Below are 21,756 nucleotides of genomic sequence, written 5' to 3' on the forward strand. Positions count from 1 at the left end.
GAAGTGATACCATGATGAAGTGGATTACTTAGAACAATTTGTAGACACAGCGTAAAGGTGTTTTTAAGATGATCGAGTCCGAGTCTTTGGGATCAACCATGTTGTGCAAGTATGAATAGTATTGTGACAGAAAATATAAATATTGACCAAATGGTTTCGATTTACATGCAAGAGGACCCTAAACGCCAGCCCTTGTACTTCATCTCTAGCCTTTCTTTTCAACAGCAATGCATCACGCAAGCCAGTCTCGCCCTTAATCTCACCAACGATTATCAACAAAATGTCTCTCCCTGTCTTTACCGAGAGCCCATGGCCTTCCGTCTCGCCTTGCCGGGCCGAGACTTGGAAACTCTGCTGCCGGCCTTCATCTTCTTGGGGTCGAAACCGCTGAGATCGCCGGAGCTCATGGCGTCGCCTGACTTGGCGTGGCGCTTCTTGCCGCCGAAGCCGTACTTCTCGTTCTTCTTGGCTCGCTTGTGGTTGGCTCCAGCGCCGACTTGGCCGCGACCAGCGCCTGCGCGAGGGTTGTGGCCCTTCATTTCCTTCTCGACACCAACGTCGAAGATATCGGCTTCCTTGGTGTCGAGACCAGCACCACCGGTTTCTGAGCGCTCTGGGAATGGCTGTCAGTAAAGAGTAAGGTAGGCTTGGTGAGCGATGGGAATGCTTACTTCGCTTGAGGTTCTTGATCTTCTCAAGAGTCTCACGCTTGGCCTTTTGTCGCTCCTGGAGCTTAGCAACCTGGACCTGCTTTCCGAACTTCTTGAGGTCGCGCAGCTTGCGAGCCTCCTGGGCAGCCTTCTTGTTGGACGCCTCCTCCACAAGCTTAGCCTTGACCTTCTCCATATGGGCATCCTCCTTGATCATCTCGGCGAAGTAATCCTTGGGACGTGAGAAGGGAACATTTTCTTTTCGGAGAAGCTTGCGGGCAGAGCGAGCGGCCTCGAGACTTTGGCTGTAGAAGGCGAGCTCGCGCTGCAGATCGTCTGATACGTCGGGGATAGCCTCAGAGGTCAAGTCTGTTGAGATGATGGATTGATGGGTGGCGAATGGGACGGACTTGTCTGTGGGGATGGAGATGCGGTTCAGCGCGGCGAGGAGAGCGGTTGTGTTGTTGATGGTGAGGCGCTGGTGGGGAATGATGTCTTCCTTGTCCTCATCTTCGAGGTCTTCGAGATCAGACATGGGGATATCCTCTTCATCTTCATCTTCCTCCTCGTCCTCGTCCTCTTGGGCCGCGGCCTTTTTCTCAGCTGCTAGCTTTGCGATTTCGCTTTTCTTGAGTGTATCTCTCTTTGGCTTGCGAACAATCTTTTCCTCGAGCTCGATTGAAGAATCTGAGTCGTCGCTGTCGTTGATGGCGTTCAAATCGTACTGAATTCTGTTAGTCAAATTCTCGAGCGCGGGATGGTACATAACAAACCTGAGGTTCCTCGTCTTCCTCCTCCTCCTCCTCCTCCTCCTCCTCGTCTTCTTCATCATCGTCTTCAAACTCAGCCTCAATCTCAATGGTCTTCTTCTTCTCGTCGTCCTTGTCTGCCCCGCGAGCAGCAGCGTTGCGCTTCTCAGCCTCCTTCTGCTTTTTCAGGAGCTTGAGCTTCTTGAAGTCTGTGCCCTTCTCGGCGGCGAGGGCCATCTTTAGTTTGCTTTTTGTGACCATTTTTGCGTATGTAAATGTCGAATGCGACTTTGTCGTGTTTGGTAGTCGGCGCAAAGCTTCTAGGCAAATGTTACTGGGTGCTAATAGGAAAAATCTCCAAATTCTGCCGCGGGACTGACTTGACCGCCTTGACATTTTTTTAGTGGAGACATTTCCTTTTTTGGGGGTTGCCTACTACCTTATCCACTCACTCACTCACTCGCTCAGGACCAAAACTTCATTTACTCAAGACAAAGTCTCCAGAGTATGTGCCAAGTACTTATTTGGGGGCGCCCTAAGTTGACTATATCTCTTCAATTCAAGAAAGTCTTTGTATTTGCCTAGAATTGTATTGCAGTGTTTCATTTCTAACCATTCCTACAGAGGTAGATAGATACACTTGAGGTAATGCAAGAAATGGCAGGTCTAAGATCTTGCAATACTAGTACAAAGTTTTATTAAGATTATTCACATTCTTTCCTCTAGTATTTATACTCTTCTCGATGTATATAGAAAATCGATTCTCTCTTCAGGTCCTTCGGGGACAAGCTTCAGTCATTCGAGTGTCTCCTCTCAGCAAAAGTACGTTTTGCTTCCTGCAAACTACCAACATTGATGACATCAACGCCTTCGTTAAGCAATCTCTTGTCAATTTGTCTCTGGACTATCGGTGAAACCATTGGCATGCCCCAATATCGAACCAGGAGACCTCGACTATGGGCTTGAGAGATCTGATCGCGTATCAACTCCATCTTGCCTGGTCTAAGAATATTGCCAATCGATTTTTTTAACGAGGTGCTGGCATAGTATGAGTTGGTCTTGTCGTATTGACCTTTGGCTAGACTCATGAGTGGTGCATCAAAGAAGACATCGTGTGAAGGGTTGGCTTCTTTCACCAGGCGGAACTTGGTCTTCCCAGTTGCCACGACTGTGATGGGCCTCGACACAAACTTGCCGTCGCTGACATGACTCAACCACCCCCTTTGACGAAGCGGCTCTAGCTGCTCCAGTAACAATGGCCATGATTTATCCGGGTTCGACTTCAAGTCCACCAGCAACACCACAGTTTGGTTGGGTTCGCGGTTATATACACCTCGAGGCAGAAGCCCTGGATCTCTGTCTTGATTTCGAACCTTAAGGAGGTTCACTAGAGGCTGAATGTACATTGACGTCAAAGTCTTTTCGGTTGATAGATCGCCCTTGGCATGGCCGACCATGAGCTCATCCCGGACCTTCCAGACATCTGCTTCGATGCCAATACAGCCAGCAGCGATAGCATCGGTGAAAGGCTTGGGTTTCCAATAATCGTTATGCGAGTGGCATGGTATAGGAATTGGGTCGTCAGGCCCCGAGTCACGTCTGATGTGAAGACTGCCTGCTTGTACTTCAGGATTATAAGGCCAGATCATGGATGTGGTAGCAAGGATAGCAGCAAACATCAGGGCTATTGAACTGATCGCAGTCAGAAGCAGAGAACGCATAGTAGAACTGGAGGCTTACCTGATAGCGGCTACTGTCATACCAAAGGCAAGGATATAGGGGTTTCTTCTGGCCCTCAGGCGAGGTACTCCATTTTTGGAGACCATTCTTGTTGCCTTTTGCCCTTGGGGTGATAAGTATATATTGCCGTTGTAGTGGTTTCTTGTGGTTGTTTCATAGATGATGATCTCATTGAGAGATTGACGACAGAGATAGACGTATAGGCCTGCCATGTATCAGGGAAAGATTGTCTTTGTGCTTGCTTTGGACTGAAACTGCTTAATATATTGCTTCCTAAAGCTTAAGGAAGGTTTTGTGATTTGTCGACACTTTCACATTAAGTTTACCGTGTCGATATGTTGAATTAAGCATACTGTCTGATATCATGCTATCGTGGCTCTGTCCCAGTCATACAATTGGCTATGTGCTGCGAGATGGGCATTGTACTGGTAATTGAAGTTAACTGAGTATGGTTTCGGGGCGTCGAGATAGTTTGAGGCCATGATGATGTCAGCGAGTCTCAGAAGTCGGATGGGCTGATGAGTTAAAGTACATTTAGTACTAAGTTAAGTTAGTAAGTTATGTACTTATGTATGGAAGGCCAATGTGAGTGAATCTTAGACAGTTTGGCACGCCGTCTATGAATAAAGAAAGGAATTTTCTTTTATAACGATATTACCCTTTGCCTTCTGATCGTCTACCACGCTCAGAGACTGGAAAGATATCACAGAGATCGACATCCGTATCTAATCATTCTTGGTGATCCGCCCAAAAACATCCAGATTAATCAGATTTCCGAGTCTCCGGAATATCACCGAATTCACTCTTGATATTACCTAGTGCAACCCATTGACAGACACGTCATGGAGATCGATAACCCCGCAAGTTGTATCAGGAATGGAAACATCTCCGCCATGACTTGACTTTGACCTGATGCCTTTCTTCGCTATATGATATATTAAGACTGAACCTCCCTTCTTACGACAACCAAACAACCATACTACATTCACCTCTACAGTCACAATGGCCAACGAAGGACGCATTGCCACTCTGGATGTAAGACAGCTCAACTGTGACACAAATGTAAAACGAAATCATGCTTATTCAACAACAGTCAAACATCGCCGATAGGCTTCCAGCCTTCTCCAAGACTCTCTTTGACGGAAAGGCCGCCAAGGACCTGAGCTTTGAGGCAATTGCAAAACACCTAGGCCGTAGCGAAGTTGCAGTGGCAGCATTGTTCTACGGACAGGCCACCGCCTCGCCTGAGGATGTTGAGAAGCTATCAGAGATCCTTGATCTTCCAAAGGAGACGTTGGCTGCCCAACTAACGGGCTTCCCTAACCGTGGCCAGGCTGGGCCCATGCCTCCCACTGAGCCTCTCATCTACCGACTGTACGAGATTGTTCAGAACTATGGATATGCTTACAAGGCTATTCTAAATGAGAAGTTTGGAGATGGCATAATGAGTGCTATTTGCTTCTCGACTACCGTGGATAAGGAGGTGGATGAGGCAGGCTCACCATGGGTCGTTATCACATTGAAGGGCAAATGGTAAGCCACAAGCTATTCTTAGCATTGGGACTTTACTAACTAACATGTACAGGCTTCCCTTTAGTCGTTTCTAAGTTTTGTTCTTGTGTAAAATTGGGTTGGCAGGTCTCGGCATGGCCGTGATGCATATCGTGTCACTTGGACGAATGGCCATTCAGATATCAATTGCTGCAACTGGGTCAGCGGGAGAATTTCAAAGCCTCACCAACTCAATAACACCGCATGGCTCCAGTAAATTTGGCAGGGGAAAAGTGGCGATATAGCAAGGAACAATATGAAGCGAGAGAACAATATTAAACACTCTACAAAGGAATACCAACATGCAAACCCCGTGCGTTCGCAACCGCTGTACCACATGATACTACAATTAGATCAGATTTCGGGTATTGGAAACAGTCTGAAAGCCAATTCCATGTATAATTCAAACCAGGGGTAAATCCAAAGGCCGGTGACAGTTTGGTGGCTGGACTAGCGGCGGATACTCTTTTGTCTGGCAGCAACACCATCTCGAGAACAATATTAAGCATTTTTGCACGGATCACAGGCTTCACGGCCAACACTGCAACTCCTCGCGAACATCGCTTTTATCGCCATCATGTTAGATAATCTTACCACGACAAGTCTGCCAAGTCCAAGTATAAAGACCAGGCCATCTTCCCTCATATCTCATTCTCATCAACGCACAACAATCACTCTTTTCACCATTCTCAATACAGAACACTCTCCGACTTTTCTAAGTCTTTCAACCCCAACTTTCAAAATGCCTTCCACCAAGAACACCACCGCCCAGACCCCTGGCTACCCTCTCACCTGCACCGTCATGGCCAAGCCCACCAAGGACAACCAGACTCCCGGCTATCCTTTGACCTGCAGCGTCATGAAGAAGCCAGCTGCCAACGGTCAAACTCCCGGCTACCCCCTGACCTGCACTGTCATGTAGATGACTATTTTACAACTCACGGCTTCACTACTCCACTGGGCTTCTTGAGAGCGAAGTTGTACAACTCGACAATACTTGGCTGAGCATTTCGCTCTCGGATTACAAATTGGAGGAAGATGGAGATGATTCGGCAAGGAGAGGACTCAACTGGCTTGATTAATCTTTTGTTTACCTGGCTTTGAGTGACGGGACGCCGACATTTGAACGCCATTTTTATACCAGGCTGACCGGTTTCATCAGTCGCGAGGTGGAATCTGGACGGCTATAAGGAGGAGGATGGGGACGATTTACTACTTTCTTGAATACAAGCCTGTGAATTACTTGTGTTGCCTCTGTTCTACAAGAATGTGATATGAATCTCATAACTCGTCCAGGCCATTTCATTCTAGCCTTCACTTACACCCACCTCACTTAGACGCCTGTCTGCCGTACTTGGCCCGATAGTGACATTCTCAAACAGCCTCAATGATGTAAGATATATAGTGCTCAAAGGAACAAGTAGGGACACCGAAAGTATATATGCCGTTCAATTGTTTAACTTGACAATTAGCATCATAACTTCAAACCCATTGTCTTACAACCCAGCCTGGAAGTTCTCTACAGTGGCTCCACTTAGACATTGGCGAGGATGAGCTACTTCGGCCTACCAATATCATTCCAAGACTCCTAGATTGAAAAAGGAAACTCGCTTTCTACTGTATCCCAGTGAAATTAAATAGGCTGCATTATTTACTGAGACTTCAATTCCGAGGTTATGCTATTCTTTGGCAGCTGTACTCATTCTGGGCACCGTGGGGGTTAACTTGGTTCGAGACGCTTATCGATAAGAGAATTTTTGGTGCAACTCAACTTTCGCAACTTGCATCTTCAGGTTTCATCTTCAACAATTGTGACCGTTTCACGCACGATTCAGCGACGCCGCTACAGAAATCCCATTTTTCAGTCTTCCTGAAAGCCCTCGATAGGCCCAAAGATATACCCGCGCACTTCAACATGCCTCACAAGCACAAAAGAAAGAGGGGAGATGACGAAGCAGAGTGCGTCGATCTTTAGTCTCGATTGCATATGCGCAACTGACTTTTTTTTATAGCTTCAACCTCCCTCCGACTCAAAGAGCACGACCTTTACAAGTAGGAAAGAAGAAGACGACAACAGGAAAGGGGAAAAAGGATGCAGAAGACACAAAAGATATTGCACCAAAGACGAAGAAGGGCAAGAAGGCTCGCAAGGACAATGATGCACCTCGAGCTTTCAGACGACTCATGTCTGTCGCACAGGGGAAGAAAGTGAGATCTGGCCTCGACGACGGCGAAGATACAAAAACCGCAAAACAAAAGGCAGAGGATCTCAAGATCCGTCCAGGCGAAGATCTAAGGGCGTTTGCTCAACGAGTCGATGCTTCACTACCAGTCGCAGGCCTCACCAAGAAGACTGCCATCAAGGATGGCAAGGATGAGCAGGGGTTCAAGGTCTATCGCACTCGAAAGGAGAGAAACATGCACAAACTTTACGCCCAATGGAGAGAAGAGGAGCGAAAGATCCAGGAGCAAAAAGAGGAAGAAGCAGACGAAGAAATCGGGCGAGAACTCGACGAAGACCCTACTGGCGCTGCAGCAATTGCGCGAGCAACACTCAACGAAGCGACAGGCAAGCGAGCACGACGAAAGGGTGGAAAGGTCGACGACCCTTGGGAGGAGTTGAAGAAGAAGAGAGCCGAAGCCAAGATTGCTGTGCACGACCAGGCGCAAGCCCCACCTGAGCTGAACAAGAATTTGACAAAACAGATCAAGATTAAAGATGCTACTGCGGATGTTGGAAATATCCCCAAGGCTGCGGGCAGTCTGAAGAGAAGAGAGGAGTTGCAGGAGGCTAGGGCGGATGTTTTGGAGGCGTATAGAAAGATTCGGGAACATGAACAGGCCAAGTTGTTAAGGGTAGGCCTCTAATACTCTGCCTCAGCAGGTTCGTCTTTTGAGGAATTTAGAATTGCAATACAATCAGAAAGTGGTATGATTGCACCTCGCGTATGGTTTCGATTATGTTGAGGGTAGTTTGGTGTTCAACAATTTGAGAAGAGTATAGCAACAAAGACAACTTGGGTACGTATTCCCCAGAAGACTCAATCACATATCTCAGCAGCTTCAAATCAAGGATAGACTCACCGACTCATCGGTAACGATGATCAGCACAGTTGTCTCGCGAAGTCATCGGGCAGAGCAGAATCAACACCCCCTCCCCGTGGCAGAGATGAGTCGGAGGATGTGTTCCACTAGCGCTTCCTGTCTCTTCTTCACATAATACCGACCCCAATGAGGGGCATTGAGCTTAGACAGAGGGGGCTGTGAGCTGAAAGAATGCATAGATGCCATGTCTTGTGTGGGACAAATCAGGTTGATAGAAGTTCATATCATGCCCCCCTTGCATCAATTATGGCTGAATGAAGTGAAACCTCTGCAGTGAAAACCACATGGCCATAGCATGGCTCCAAGAAAGGTATGTAGGCGTTGGAAATGACTTGGCAGCTCATGGCAACGGTAGAGGTGGAGTTGGGGCTGGCGCTGGAGTTGGTGGGCCGAACTACCTAAAAGTGAGTCAATGACACGGGAAAAAGTTGAAGTTGCTTTTGTGAATTTCCTGTTAGGATCAACGCTCCCAACAACTCAATTCAAGCCGACTTTTTGATTGGCTTGACTTGTGGGGGGGGTCAGGCTTGAATTGGCTACAATTCAGCCAATTGGAATTGGATTAAACAAGTCGACTTATAGATCACAGGTCTAGCCTAATTAGGTAAGGTAAGCCCCGCAGGGAGCTTTTTTTTCTGCTAACTAATTAGCTAAGATAAGATAAAAAGACCTACCCTAGGTTTATAGAATTTCCTTAAAAGTAAAGGTAAAAGGTACCTATATATTACTAATTCTACTATATTGACTTGCTGACTTGCAAGTCAGGACCTAGGTAGACTTGACTTATAGCCTTTTTTCCTGACTTGCAAGTCAGGGGGTTAGACTTGAATTGAACAAGCTGACTTGAGTTATTGGGAGCGTTGGTTAGGATATTGCTCAGGCGGGAAGCAAGGACATGGGTATGAAGTGGTTGCCAGAATAGGGCGATTGGGTGGTATCAAGTGCAATTCCTTACTTTAACGGGTAGCATTGGCAATTTTAGAGGCTTGAGAAGTGATTCATTATTTGATGGCTGACCAATGCTCACCAGCGTCTTCCCTGTTATTTCATTTCACCTCGACGCCAAAATTGCTCTTGTGCAACCAGCCCAAGTATCACAAGCCAGAGTCCAAGTGGAGAAGCGCTTTAGAACGGGAAGTAGATCCAGAATGGGACACTTGGTGGATCTGATCTAAGCCTTTCAGGGGGAACTCGCTGCAAGGTTCAGGTCCACGGCCTTGGTTCCTGGGTTCATTTGGCTTGTTTTTGCCTCTTGTTGCGTTGATTTCTTGGGCACAGAATAACTACTATGTAGGTAGGTAGAGAGACGCAGCTGATGCTTGGGTGCATTCCCGTCATACCCATCGGCAATTTGTTTCAGTAGTGTTTCTCCCACGTTGTCCCCCTACACCCAGCGTAGGTAGCTACTCTCACTCGTCTCGGTGAATCAGGGTCTTTCTTCTAAAACGCATCAACCAAAGACAGTTATTTGTAAGGAGAAGGTACAGGATATTAGTACATGGGCCTCTTCCTGCCGCCTCGATACTCCGTACTGCAGATGCTGCTAATGGGGAAGAAAAAGAGCAAGGCCCAACCTTTAGCGTCTTGTCGATCTCCCTTCCACTTGCCATTCGCGGTCTACTTCAATTCTGAGCCTCTACGGAGCACAGTAGTCTACCTAGACTCAAGATCTCCGATTTGTCGGGATATTCCATTTCCAATCAATGCCGCGGTCTCGATTTCTTCGTTCCTTCGACTTTTAGGTTCCTCTCTCGGCCTCTCCTTCTCAGGGACACATCCAATCCCCACTCGGCACTCAATCTCACCTTGACCTGGATACGGGAAGGCACGCCCATCTTTTTTGACTTTATGGCTTTTAGGTCGACTTCGGAGATCGATCCAGGGCAGTAGCTTGGTGGCCTAGCATCGCGCCTTGGTGTCATCGCCGCTATCTCTCCCGTCTTAGTTTCAACCTAAGTTTTATTAACTTAGTACGTTGGGTTTCCCACTTTCATTCTCATGGCGTAGCTGCCCACCTGCCTACCTACCTACGTCGGTTATTCTTACGTCCTTCATCAACATCACCTCCTCGATCACAAGCTCAATCAGGTACCCTATGAACGACAAGAACCCCTGAGAATTATCCCCTACAACACCTTGTCGCAAACACTCGGACCATCGAATCTCGATACTACCCTACCATTGTGCGAGCCACGATCTACCTAAAAAGCCACGCCTGGTCCTTGTCCTCCCAAGTTCGGCTCCCAAGCATCTTCAAAGTCTCGTGACCTGCTCTGCCCTGAATCTGGCATGACCCGACATTAAAGACGCTTGTGGAATTCGGAAATTGCTAACTAACACGAGCCTCAAGGCGCCCTGGTCGCTACCGCGGGTCCTGGCTTCACCTTTGCTCTGTCGAGCAACGACTGGCCTTTGGTCCTCTCAGGCGGCCCTGCCCGCCCTGGTGAATCGAACCACCATTACTCAACTCGAATTTATCAACAGACATTTTGGTCCATGTCACGCCGGCCGTCTTCCACGACCTTTCGAAGCTTAAGCTTAAGCTCTTGCTTCATTTCAGCCCCCGACCATCTTGCCTCTTTTCTCTCGCTCTCACTCCCAATTATTCGTACATGGGATAATACCCGGCCCCAATCTCATCTGCCGTCCTCATGATTTGGTACTTCCTGTACCCACTCCGAGGGTCAGTCTTATTTGCCCCGATCCCTACCGTACTTCCGTCCGCTCTCCGTCTCCGTCTCCGTCCCCAGCTCCGTCCTCCGTCTTCAGCTCACATTCTGTTGCAGAACAACGGAAGCTCCGGTTCTCGCGCCTACTCATCCTATACGCAGCGCCCTTCATCGATACGGATCATACGCCGCCAGCCATGTTGTCGCAACTCTCCTCGTTTCGGTCGTCGTGGCCACCATGCTAACTTATCCCATCCCTTACCTCTTTACAAGCGACTATGTCAACGGCGCTTCTAACCTCCCTCATCATGCTTGGACTGTCGCTCAGCCACTACATTATGTTGCCAGCATTCGTCCCGATGTCATGATGCGCTCAATCTGGGTTCATGGCAGTTATATGCAGGCATTGGAACAAGACCTGCTCGTTTCTGCCTTGGAACTGCAAAATGAGTTGCTTGGAAATACTGAGAACTTTCGCCCAATCCGCGCTCGACATGTTGCCCGTTCTTTACCAGAACCAGGAGCCGATCTCTCGACAACTCAACGGGATGCTTTCCATGCTATCAACGGCCTGAATAACCAGTCTTGGTTCTTTCACTCGCCACTTCAGTACTGGGACTGTATAAAAGAGAACATATTAGTCGACCCTGATATCCTGGCAACCGTCAACGACAAAAAAACTCAGTCTACATCAGTCAATGTCACGCTCAGACACTCCATCGTTTTTAGTGGAAAACGATTCGAGGAACGTCGTCTCGTTGCTGCAGACGCTCTCGTCATCACACTCATTTATCTACGAGATTCGCCCGTCGGCCAACAGTGGGAAAGAAAAGCCGGCTTGTTACCTGACAAGGTTTCCAATAAATGGGACATCTACCCGTCTGACGGTCGGTCAACCTCGAGCCAGCTTTATGAGTTTCAGTTTCGCCCTATATCTCGCAAAGATACAGCTATTCTTGCAGTCGCGTATGTATTAACGTCAATCTACTTCCTTATGAGCTTATCAAAACTGAGGGCTTTCAAGTCCAAGTTTGGCCTCATTGTCACGGTCGTGTCCCAGATCGCTTTCTCTGTCATGTCAAGCTTCACCGTGTGCGCCATCTTCAGACTTGACCTATCACGCATCCCAAGAGCAGCCTACCCGCTTGTTGTTCTCTCCATGAGTCTCGAGAATATCTTCAGGCTTATCAATGCCGTCATCCTCACTCCTCCTGAAGACTCAACAAGCAGCCGTATTGGCAATGCATTTGGAGAAACTGCCCATACAGCTATCACCAGCTCACTGCAAAACGTGTTTCTTCTGTTGATGCTTTCACGCTGGGTGTCCCCTGGTGTTTCGGCCTTCTGCTTATTTGCCACTGTCGCGATTGTGTTCGACCTTTTTTACCTTTCGACCTTCTTCTTGTCTGTTCTCAGCGTTGATGTCCGCCGTACCGAACTTAGTGATGCGCTTGCCAAAGCTTCGATGCGTCATAATCGTAGAGGCTCTGATTTTAAGCCTCGGGGAACGTGGGAACTTGTACTTCAAGGCAAAGCTACCTTGTCGACACGCATAGCAGGCACCGTCATCATGCTTGGTTTCGTCCTCATCGCCCAATGGCACTTTTTCGAGGAAGGAACTATCTTTAACTTCTTTTCGCGCCTTCATCGAGGACATGGCACCCTGGAAAGCAGTGGCTCGTCACAGAGCCCTCTGGACTCCATACACCAAGCACGCAGCCCTAAGTCCTGGCTTCGTTTACAAGATCACGAAACGGCTCAAGAAATTATCAGCATCATCAGACCCACGGCACATAGCTACGTTGCGAGAGTATTTGAGCCGGTTGTCTTCGTCATGAAAGGTTCGGATCGTATGCCTCATCTTAAGGAACCGACTCTACTACCGGCACTTTATGACTTCATCAACCATCAACTCACTCGATTTGTTGTCATACTTCTGGTCGTGATTGCGAGTGTCCGGCTGCTCACATCGTTCCTCCTGTGGGAAGACAAAAGTGACGATGATCGTCACTCGGATACCGATCCCACACTTGACGTCAAGTCTTTTACCGGAGGGCACAGACTCGATGTTGTAATGCTTGCCGCAGCGGCCGATGGCCATGTTGTATCGGTCGGATTGGATCGCACAATACAAGTTTGGGATGCCCGGCACGACATATTCCCGTACACCATCGTTGATGGCTGCCGCACAAACGATGCCCCCTTTCCCGTGCTCGCCATGACTATCGATGACAATTCCAAGTGGTTGGCCATATTATCACCCACCAAGATAGCTTTATGGAACATAAAAGACAAAGTCTGGGGGCCTCCACTCTCCGTCAACCTTCAAGGCCAGAAATCTGAGGCCTTCTTTTTCGGCTCGTCCGACACAAACAGCGATATCCCTCGACTGGTTCTCGTACGCAGAAACGGGACACTTACCGAATTCATGCCGGAAGCAGGAGAAGGGGCAGACTACGGCATCTGTAGAAGTCCACTTACATGTGTCAGACCTCTGATCGGGAAGCGTAAGTACTATTTTTTGCAGAGAGTTGGTTAAGGCACTAATATCATTTAAACAGGGAGCAAGCAGGCAGCGCCATTAATTGCCATTATCACCGCATCTAGAAGAGGCTGTGTTCACGCAGCGACAAGAGAGACGCTTTCCTGGAATTCCCGAAGTGTTCATCTTGAGGGCATTGAACAAGACGGAGTTCATCAAGTAGTGCCTCTTTCTTCACTGGGTCTCTTCTTGATTGCAGGAATCAGTCGCGTTCATCTCGTGGATATGGAAGACTACAATCTTGTCTATACGTTTTCAACGGAACCCATGGCCCAGCGCTCACTTCAAAGCGCTTTCTTCGTTCGGCCTTCCTCACAGCCAGTGTCCAATGGCCTTGCGTGGTTTACCTTATGTTATACTGGAGCTGAGTCAGGGGATTGCATTGTACAAACCTTTGTCCCTCCAGGAGAGCATGACATGATTTATTACCAAAGCTCTGTGGTCCCCGAAGCTCCAGGCTGGTGTGCGTGGGAATCAGTCAAGGAAACAAAAAGACATATAAAGAACCCTGGCTCATGGAGTGTTCTATCTGACGGTTGTGTTGTGGGCATTCGGCAAAAGCCAACCCGAGTTTTAGATGTCGAAACCAACGGACGGCACAAAGCAGATGGGCTTCGACACCGATCCCCGCGCAAAGAACCGGGACGGGATATGTTTGGTCGTTGGGAGATTTGGACCGCGCCGCAGAGTGGCCAGTTAAGAACTGACGAGACGCGACCGCTATTTCAAGATAACGAGAGAGCTGGACACTTGATCGTGACAGACATTGGCCCCATGGTTCGAGTCGGCCAGCGATCAGTTGCCTTTAGCTTTGGCAATGTGGTGAAACTGGTCACAGTTGGAGGGCACGAGCGGTTTGAGAATGGTATGGCAGATAAGAGCTTGGAAAATTTGAATATCGGAAGCAGACGTCGAAAGCCAGGCGCACTGGTACGACCTAGAGCTTGGACTTAGGCTTACTAGCGAGGATTGGAGCTTTTTGTCACGGAATATTGGGCATTTGGGCATTTAGCAGGCAAGGACTGTTGTGAGTATTAGGCGCACACGTCTGGGTTGGAGTAGAGAGGCGCAACGGAGTCATTTTCTATAGCTGGGAATATTCGATCGGAGTCAGGAGAAGGCACACAAACAGGCTGGTGCGGATACCATATATGATTGGAAACGGTTTCAGTGTTAAAGGGAGTAGATAGTGTAGCAACATATGTTCATATTTCTCAGTGCTCAATTACTACTGTCTGTGCCTGTTTGTATTCTCTCTAAGGTGGACGAGGTTAAATGGTATATGGCAACAAACCAGCTGAAACTAAGGGACCAGCAGCTCGATTAGAAAACTCACCGCTGCCGTCATGTGTCTGCCTTGTTGGGATTTCTGAGCTGAGCGAGGAGTAAGAAGCAAAAACAGGACGTGAAGTGGGATGCTGTCAAAAAAAAACCGAGAGGTTGGGATTCTAGGCTTGTTCGTAGCTGAATATGGGGCTTATATGGAGTAGTCAACGTGCCTGGGGGCCAAGAAAACACCAGACCTTGATATAGGGTGTTAAAATAAACTCAGAAAAGGTATCCTAAACTTAAGGTAGATTTAACTAAATAATTTTATCGCTTAGGGTCAAGGTCCTGAGTTTTCTTTCCTCCCCGAGACGTGTAAGTCAAAATCCTCAGGGCGAGGTCTGTGAGTGAAGATAGCAGAATTAGCCTGATCAAGGCGACGAGTAATTGGATTCTGCATAAGCTACGTGTTCGAGAGGGCGGTCGCATAAGGAGAGGCCACCCGTGATGTCGGACGGATCATGATTGAGTGGAAGGGAAGATACGCACGAGATGGTGGGAGTTGTAATTCAGGTGGCTGGGAAGTGCAGGGTAGACGACGATTGGTTAAAGAGACTTGGATCACATTTAAAGGCCAAGTCAGCAGCGTACATCCAGAAATGGGAACTATTGGATGAAAATGATTGAAAGACAAGTGTCAAGTTGATGTCCATGGGGGAAGATAGAAGCGGAGAGGGTTGAAACCGCTGTGATTAGGCCTAGATCATCATTGTGAGATGTGTTGTGACTTGGGCGGTATCTTCTACCTTACACTTGTGCTGCGTTGAAGCCTGACAGAGGATGATAGAGACGATGTCAAGCAAGTCTTACAGACAGATAACTATGGGTCATATTACCTCATACTGCGTATAGCCAACGGCCAACGGCTCTCCATTGTCATGCATGAATTAAATGGTCATCAGGCTTGAGCCACATACGGACGCTGATGTTGAAGTGTCGCCTCGCAGTGCATTATAGTCTGAGACGGTGGTTGATAGTGAGTTAGTCTGCGGGTCAGCTGTGTGTCTTTTGAACACTCGCTATTCCGTATTTGTTCTTGTAATTGTGTCTTTCACTACTCCGTAAGTAAAACTGAACGGTCAAGCATGTTCCCAGTTCGGGGAGACCGTTGAGATCTGACTGTAGCTGTACAGTCCAACGGGGAGCAGAGTAACATTTGCGCTGGTGGATGTGCTCAAAAAGTTAAGATTAACTTTTGAAAGCTTCTCATGTGAGAGTAACCCACCCTACTTACTTTCCTTAGTAGGTAGGTAGCTATGGCAGTATTAACTTTTACAATGAGACAGAGATGAGATACCTAGATACCTTAGACTTGCAACGGAAACGCCCAGTTAGGAAATAAAACTCAAAATCTGGGCCTACCTATCCATGTCGAGAACAAGCCACAAGATGGAAGTGAAGGAAGGGAGGACATCTACCCAAGGTCTCTTTCCTTTTTGTGCCCAAAATTGTCTGTTCATGCCGTGTTCAGGTAGGAAAGAGCATGCAGGAGGGAGGTGCGTCGGACATGAACCTCATTTCCACCTGACGCTGATGTTTCTGTGTTTTACTTTTTTCTCTCAAACTTTTCTTCTTCCTTACATGCCTTGGCTTTGACATTGCCGATATCCCAGCCTCCTTACACATCGGTCCCGCCGCCTCTTCGCACTTTGACCTATTTCGAATATCCTTAACGTTTACCTAACTCACCTGCCCGCTGGGTCCGTGTTTTTTTCTTCACTCTTATTACCAAGACCCTCAGAGTAGGGTTCACTCGGTCTTTGCGAAACGTACCGCGTCGTGCTGCGTCGATTTTCACCTAACCCCCGTGTGCTGCGCTGCGCTCTCTTGTGCTGTGCTCTCTGTGGCGCGTGTGTCACTTCTGAACTCTTCTCTCCAGTCTCATCTTACAATTCGAATCTTCAATTCCTCAAATTGTGTCACATCAATGTCGATCGAGGTGCATCTGGCAACTTTGTACAGAAGGCAAAGGTCCATTTAAACGACGTCAATCTGGAACGACAAAAATAGCACCCATTTTATCACTTGTTTGATCGACTTGGCGAGAGCAAGTTTTGTTTACCTTGCCAACAGAATCAACCACCTATCGAAGTCGATAAAATTGCATTCGTACCATTACTCAACGATATAACTTACCGGATCTTGAAATCAGACTCCAACTGAACCTCGAGACTATCAAAAATCGTCCTTGCGCCTGTCAGTCATCTCTCATCATTATCTTCAAACAAGCGTCCGATCAGACTCGACAAGCTCTGGAACCCTTCCACCCTTGTCGAGACTCTCCACGCTCAGTGGTGCACTGTTGATAGCGGTGCCTTTTGGTGTTCAGGGCCCCTGGTCTAGCCTGTCCGTCCATCTCACAGACCTGGCTTTGAACAGAGACCCCCGTCAGCAACCCACTGACCGTCTTGTCAGGCCTAGGACTGTCTGCTACCCGCTCTGCTCACCGCCTGCCCCAGTCATTCGCTGAACCTGGAGGCGCCTCGGCTTGTCCTTGTTTGCTGGTCACTCTCGCTCCCGTCCGTCTTCAACACCGCGCGCGAGTGGTTGGCCGTATAACTTCCTTCAAACGAGCCTGCCATCCTGTCGCTCGTTCTTCCGCCATGCTATTCGGTGCCGCTAATTCTGCGTTTGTTTCCTGCTGCTAGTCTCTCGTTCGTTTGTTATCGAGCTTTTCATTGTAGTCCCCGTGGTCTTGGTCCTCAATCGCAATCTCGCGTTTTACTCACCTGCTTCTTATTCGTCGTCATTGCACGTTGAAGCATCCGCAGTTGATCAACACCGGGGTTTTTGACAGTTCATGCGTATGCGCCGTCACGTACAGTTCGACTCTGAACTCGGATTAGGCCAATTGGTTTCAGGAAGCTTCCTTGGTCGATACTGCGCCTTTTAAGCGTCATCTGTCACTCGTTCTTCTCCTGACGCTGTCGTTCTGCATCCCCAAATCTCATCTAATCACTACAATCCGAGTCAAAGTCACCAATACGCATCGGACCCAATCACAGCTTGCCAGCTGTCTTGCGCGCCTTCAACTTGGCTCGCCGTCCCTGTAGAGTCGCCCCTCTACAGACCAAGTAATAGGCTCTGCCTTACGAGTCCCAGTTCGCTCTGGCTGCCTCTCATCCGGGCTGCATCGTGTGAGCTGCTGCAACGACCTGCGCGCACTTCGCGTCGTTCCCGCCGTGCGTTTTGCTGCAGCTGTGGAGCTCGTTAACGGTTAGTTCAGCCAACCTCCTTCTCCTTGCCTCCATATTCTCACATTTCCCTGCTTCTCTTTCGTCGCATGTCCTGTTGTCGTCGTCTATGACGCTTGACACCCGTGCTTTGGTTCATATGCGAGGCTATTTCCTCCACCCTCGTCGCCCCTCCCCTCTGTCGCCCTAGTCGATATATCTAAACTAAAGCAAAGTCCCTAGTCTCAGTCGTGGACCGTTCTACGCCTAGCCCACCTACCCCCAAGTTTCACCTTGAACGTACCGGCTGAGCTGCATGGCGTCCTCTGAAGTCGACCAGAAGTTTCTCGGCAAGCTTGCCAAAGCTGTCGAGAATGACAATCCTCTCTTGGCCAGCATGCTCTTTAAGATTCTCGGCTTGTCTCTCAACCTTGCCGAACAGCTTGTTGCCGCAAAGAAGCAGCGCCGGCCTGACTATGAGCCATCACCTAACGCGATACGGCGCGTCTTGCGTATCATATGGCTCTCCCGAGAGGGCAAGGTAATGCTTGAACAATATGTCATACCAATGGTTGGCAACTATGTCGAACTCAAGGTCCTCGCCTACAAACTTCGTGCCTCTTTCTCACATATTTTTGCTCTCTTTGGCAACACACCCTCGGTCTCGAACTTGGGAAGACAAACGCCAGATGTCACTGCTGTATTGACGCCGCGCCTGGATAAGGGAAAGGGACGTGCTGCCGACATGGAAGTCGAATCTAGGCCCTCTTCTGTTCAACCAACTCACCCTCTCGAAGGGGGGCCAGTGTTGCCTCCCCCGGGGTTTGAAGATCAAAACTTTACGTTATCGCCCAACTTTCTCATCCCAGCCAAAGACTACCTTCCCGAGGCAAAACAGCATTTTCAGGAGGCTATCCAGCTTGCCGACTCGATGCTCTGGGGCTCTCACTCTCTTCGCCTCTCAGTCAAAACTGAATATGCTGCCTTCTTATACGAATGTGTTCACGATGCTGAAGGAAGTCGGAAAGTTGCCAAGGACACTATCGCGGAAGTATACGAGGCCACGGAGGGAATGGACGACGACATGTTTGGTGATGCTTGCGAGCTGGTTACGGTCCTCGGCAAGATGATGAAACGCGGTCTCGGCACCAGTGGTACTCTACGTAAACCTCCAGTGGTGAACCAAAATCCCGTGCCAAGAGCCACTCCCCCTCCAGGAATGGAGAACCCCATTTGAAGAGGGCATGGTCAGTTGCTCATTGTACCCAACACAGGCCACATTACTCGTAACAACTCGAGAAAGTTGTGGTAGCTTGACGAACGGCTCCGGAGCAAATTGAGCGACACCGACTGAGATGAGCAGAAACACGGCTCGGGTCTAAGTCATCTCACGCTAAAGGGGCCCCAAATTTGATTCACGCCGAACGGCCCGTTCCGCAACACCACATCAAATCACATTCCTGTGGGCATCTTAGATATCGACACGAACAGCGCAAGTTTGCATCAGGCCATGGAAGCACTAGCTTGCTGATGAAACAGCAAAGCCCTCCCATGGTGACTCTGGCCCGAGGATCGGAACGCACATCACCTGGAGACAGGTGTTGTTGAACTCTTCGGTGTTGTACCTATCAATCGGCTGATTTACAATTGACTTCCACCCTTCAGAGCCCAGCCCATCCCGGCATACACTGTCCTCGGCGCACATTTGGTCTTATTTCACTTCTGTCCTGTTATTTGATACCCACAACTATTTGTATCTTTGTGCATCTGCATTGGGTCATTGCCCTATTTATTTATCATCAGATATTGTACAAAATTTTAGCTTCTACGGTTATGCTTTAGTTCTGCATGGAACCGAGGTTAGGAAAATAGAGAAAGGAGTTTGATGTTAAGCCCAGGTGTCGGTTGCATTTCCGGGCGCACGCAGTTAATAGCTGATATATTTATCACCAAGGTAGCAAGCATGTTACTTTTTTTCCAAAAACAAATACCTAAGACATGCCCCCGGCTTGCTTATTTTTCTGTTCTTCTCTAATTCGCTGTGCTTCCATGATTGACCGAGTCTCAGATTTGTCCCCGTCTAAGTTACCAAAACGTCACTTGAGCCATCACGATGGTATCTATCGAATTATCCCTTTTACTCCCTTAACACCAAGAAAAACACAGCAATAACGAAACAAACCCTCAATCGTCTTGGCCGGGCATGTTGGCCTCTATTTGTAGAGACTCGCAACAGTCGAGAGTCACTCTGTGGTAAATTCCGTCAGAAAGACTCACGCAACGCACCTATCGTGACACGATGTTGGCTGATCCGAGTGGAGTGAATCACTCATCCGAGTTGTCGGAGTCCTCAGAGTCCTCAGACTCGGCCGACTTCTCACGTTCCTGTTTCGCAATCCAGTCCTCGACCTTGTTCATGCGTTTCTCGAGTTCGCGGGTCTTGGAACGCTCCGCCTTCTCGGCCTCAACGCGCTCGCATCTGGCCTTGAAGCATACAAGAGGGACCATTTGTCCTGTGACATTGTAGAAGTTGGCCTGCATTTCGAGCCAGCGAGATCGCTTATACTTGCTGTCGATGGTAGCAAGGAGGGCGCAGTCTCCTTTGACCCAAGGGGCATCAGGCTGTGGGTGGTGATGCGTAGGGTACATGGCCCCGTAGACGTGATTGGACTTCGCAATCTTGTTGTTGTCATCATCAGAGTCTTCGTCGGACTCTTCATCATCATCAGAGTCGTCCTCATCATCAGAGTCGTCGTCCTCATCACCAGAGTCGTCGTCCTCATCATCAGAGTCGTCGTCCTCATCATCAGAGTCGTCGTCCTCATCATCAGAGTCGTCGTCCTCATCATCAGACTCCTCGTCGTCAGCCGAGGCATCATCATCAGTCTGGACCGCCTTATCCTTTCCCTTTGCCTTGGTAGTCATCTTGCTCTTGACGACAGGGTTGGAGCTGTCCGTGATGTTGCCTTCAGTATCTGTGACAACGCCATTCTCTTCATCACTGGCAGTGGCAATTGTTACACGGCGACCTCGAGCCTTGGGCTTGAGCTTACAACAGGCCTTGTCGCAGTGTTTGCCGAGCTGCTTGTCGCAGTGCATAGTAGGGTTAATAGGATCCGGGCCCGCCCGAGAGGACGATGCTTGGTTGACAGCCGGGGGTCGGGGCACACAATCTGCTGGCAACTCAACGAAGCCGGGGACAACAGTGTTGTGGTTATACCAGGAACCATTGAGTCCTTGGTATAAAAGATCATAGTATTCTTGATGCTGTCTGTATGCAGCCCAAGTGGGCGGCGGGATGGGAAATCTCTGCATGATGTGCCGGATGTCCTGGTATCAGGAGTAGGACTGAACATGAGTATGCCCGAATGGTGATGATGCTGACACTTTACCACGAATTAGCATTTGGCACTCATCAGATCCATCTCGTCAAACCTGTGCATACCTCAGGATGAGCAGTGAGAGGTGTAGAGCGTCGAAGCTGAATAAAGAGGTACAGTCTAAGTGTCTTGAGCAAAGGAACTAACCACGACTATGCGTTGATGCTAGTGCTATCATCAAAAGTTAGTGAGTATCATGTGCCTGTCAGTCCCGATCGACCCTGAACATACCTAGAGGCTAGAAGCGAAGTTGATATGTGCTGCAGAGCAGAACCAAGAAGTAGTGTTTGAGTGTTCGAGTGTTGCGAAACGACGGATCTACTACGACGATTGCGTGTCGATGTCGATGTCGATACTGTCACTACGATTTAACATGTAAGGCTCATAAGTCTTGAACAAGTCTCTACAAACCTCGAATGAGTAGTGAGTGGTGTGTTCACCTAGGGAGAAGAGGTAGGAAGCGCGTGTTCATCTGTTTTCGAGGGCGGGAAGCAAAGAGCCTATCACGGCGCTCGTGTGATGTCAATGCTATTGCGATATGTCAATACTGATGCTCAACAGTCTCTGACAAGCCTGTACATGCTTCGATATGAGTAGCGAGCGAGATCTTGCCTCGCGAGGAAGAATCAAGAAAGAATGGTGATAGCAAAGGGTTCAGCACCGGGCTGGGTGATGATAGCAAGGAAAAGAAAGCGACGGGAGGGAATAAAGTAAGATACTGTCTTCCCTTTACAAGATATGTTCTTTGTAGATGCAGTATTGCTCTGAGGGGAATGTTGAGGAAGAGGGAAACACTCGAGGTCTGTGATGAGGAGTAAGGGTAGATGGGGAAATCAAGCACAGCCGCTTTCGAAATTCAAGATTAAATACT

The 21,756-nt window shown here is 48.6% G+C and overlaps 8 protein-coding genes; 5 read left to right on the top strand and 3 right to left on the bottom strand.

The window, feature by feature from the left end:
• Positions 1 to 296: 296 nt before the first annotated feature.
• FFUJ_02465 (related to rRNA processing protein EBP2) lies at positions 297 to 1,636 on the bottom strand (the record flags this gene model as incomplete). XM_023574198.1 has 3 exons in its annotated part: positions 297 to 613; positions 672 to 1,374; positions 1,424 to 1,636. The coding sequence occupies 3 exons, from the start codon at positions 1,634 to 1,636 to the stop codon at positions 297 to 299; spliced, it is 1,233 nt and encodes a 410-aa protein (XP_023427598.1).
• Positions 1,637 to 2,190: 554 nt separating this feature from the next.
• On the bottom strand, positions 2,191 to 3,351 carry FFUJ_02466 (uncharacterized protein; the record flags this gene model as incomplete). XM_023574199.1 has 2 exons in its annotated part: positions 2,191 to 3,091; positions 3,140 to 3,351. The coding sequence occupies 2 exons, from the start codon at positions 3,349 to 3,351 to the stop codon at positions 2,191 to 2,193; spliced, it is 1,113 nt and encodes a 370-aa protein (XP_023427599.1).
• A 790-nt stretch (positions 3,352 to 4,141) lies between these two features.
• Positions 4,142 to 4,746, top strand: FFUJ_02467 (probable cyanate lyase; the record flags this gene model as incomplete). XM_023574200.1 has 3 exons in its annotated part: positions 4,142 to 4,174; positions 4,233 to 4,672; positions 4,725 to 4,746. 3 exons carry the CDS (start codon positions 4,142 to 4,144, stop codon positions 4,744 to 4,746), a joined length of 495 nt encoding a protein of 164 aa, XP_023427600.1.
• Positions 4,747 to 5,267: 521 nt separating this feature from the next.
• Positions 5,268 to 5,612, top strand: FFUJ_02468 (uncharacterized protein; the record flags this gene model as incomplete). Its single annotated transcript, XM_023574201.1, has 1 exon — positions 5,268 to 5,612. One exon carries the CDS (start codon positions 5,268 to 5,270, stop codon positions 5,610 to 5,612), a length of 345 nt encoding a protein of 114 aa, XP_023427601.1.
• A 993-nt stretch (positions 5,613 to 6,605) lies between these two features.
• On the top strand, positions 6,606 to 7,558 carry FFUJ_02469 (uncharacterized protein; the record flags this gene model as incomplete). XM_023574202.1 has 2 exons in its annotated part: positions 6,606 to 6,649; positions 6,703 to 7,558. The coding sequence occupies 2 exons, from the start codon at positions 6,606 to 6,608 to the stop codon at positions 7,556 to 7,558; spliced, it is 900 nt and encodes a 299-aa protein (XP_023427602.1).
• Positions 7,559 to 10,702: 3,144 nt separating this feature from the next.
• Positions 10,703 to 13,960, top strand: FFUJ_02470 (related to SREBP cleavage activating protein; the record flags this gene model as incomplete). XM_023574203.1 has 2 exons in its annotated part: positions 10,703 to 12,971; positions 13,026 to 13,960. The coding sequence occupies 2 exons, from the start codon at positions 10,703 to 10,705 to the stop codon at positions 13,958 to 13,960; spliced, it is 3,204 nt and encodes a 1,067-aa protein (XP_023427603.1).
• A 3,861-nt stretch (positions 13,961 to 17,821) lies between these two features.
• On the top strand, positions 17,822 to 18,742 carry FFUJ_02471 (uncharacterized protein; the record flags this gene model as incomplete). The annotated part of the gene is made up of 1 exon (XM_023574204.1): positions 17,822 to 18,742. The coding sequence occupies one exon, from the start codon at positions 17,822 to 17,824 to the stop codon at positions 18,740 to 18,742; it is 921 nt and encodes a 306-aa protein (XP_023427604.1).
• Positions 18,743 to 19,830: 1,088 nt separating this feature from the next.
• FFUJ_02472 (uncharacterized protein) lies at positions 19,831 to 20,820 on the bottom strand (the record flags this gene model as incomplete). The annotated part of the gene is made up of 1 exon (XM_023574205.1): positions 19,831 to 20,820. One exon carries the CDS (start codon positions 20,818 to 20,820, stop codon positions 19,831 to 19,833), a length of 990 nt encoding a protein of 329 aa, XP_023427605.1.
• Between the last annotated feature and the right edge of the window lie 936 nt (positions 20,821 to 21,756).

This window comes from Fusarium fujikuroi, chromosome FFUJ_chr03 (assembly GCF_900079805.1).
Source record: "Fusarium fujikuroi IMI 58289 draft genome, chromosome FFUJ_chr03".
Taxonomy (NCBI): Eukaryota; Fungi; Ascomycota; class Sordariomycetes; order Hypocreales; family Nectriaceae; genus Fusarium; species Fusarium fujikuroi.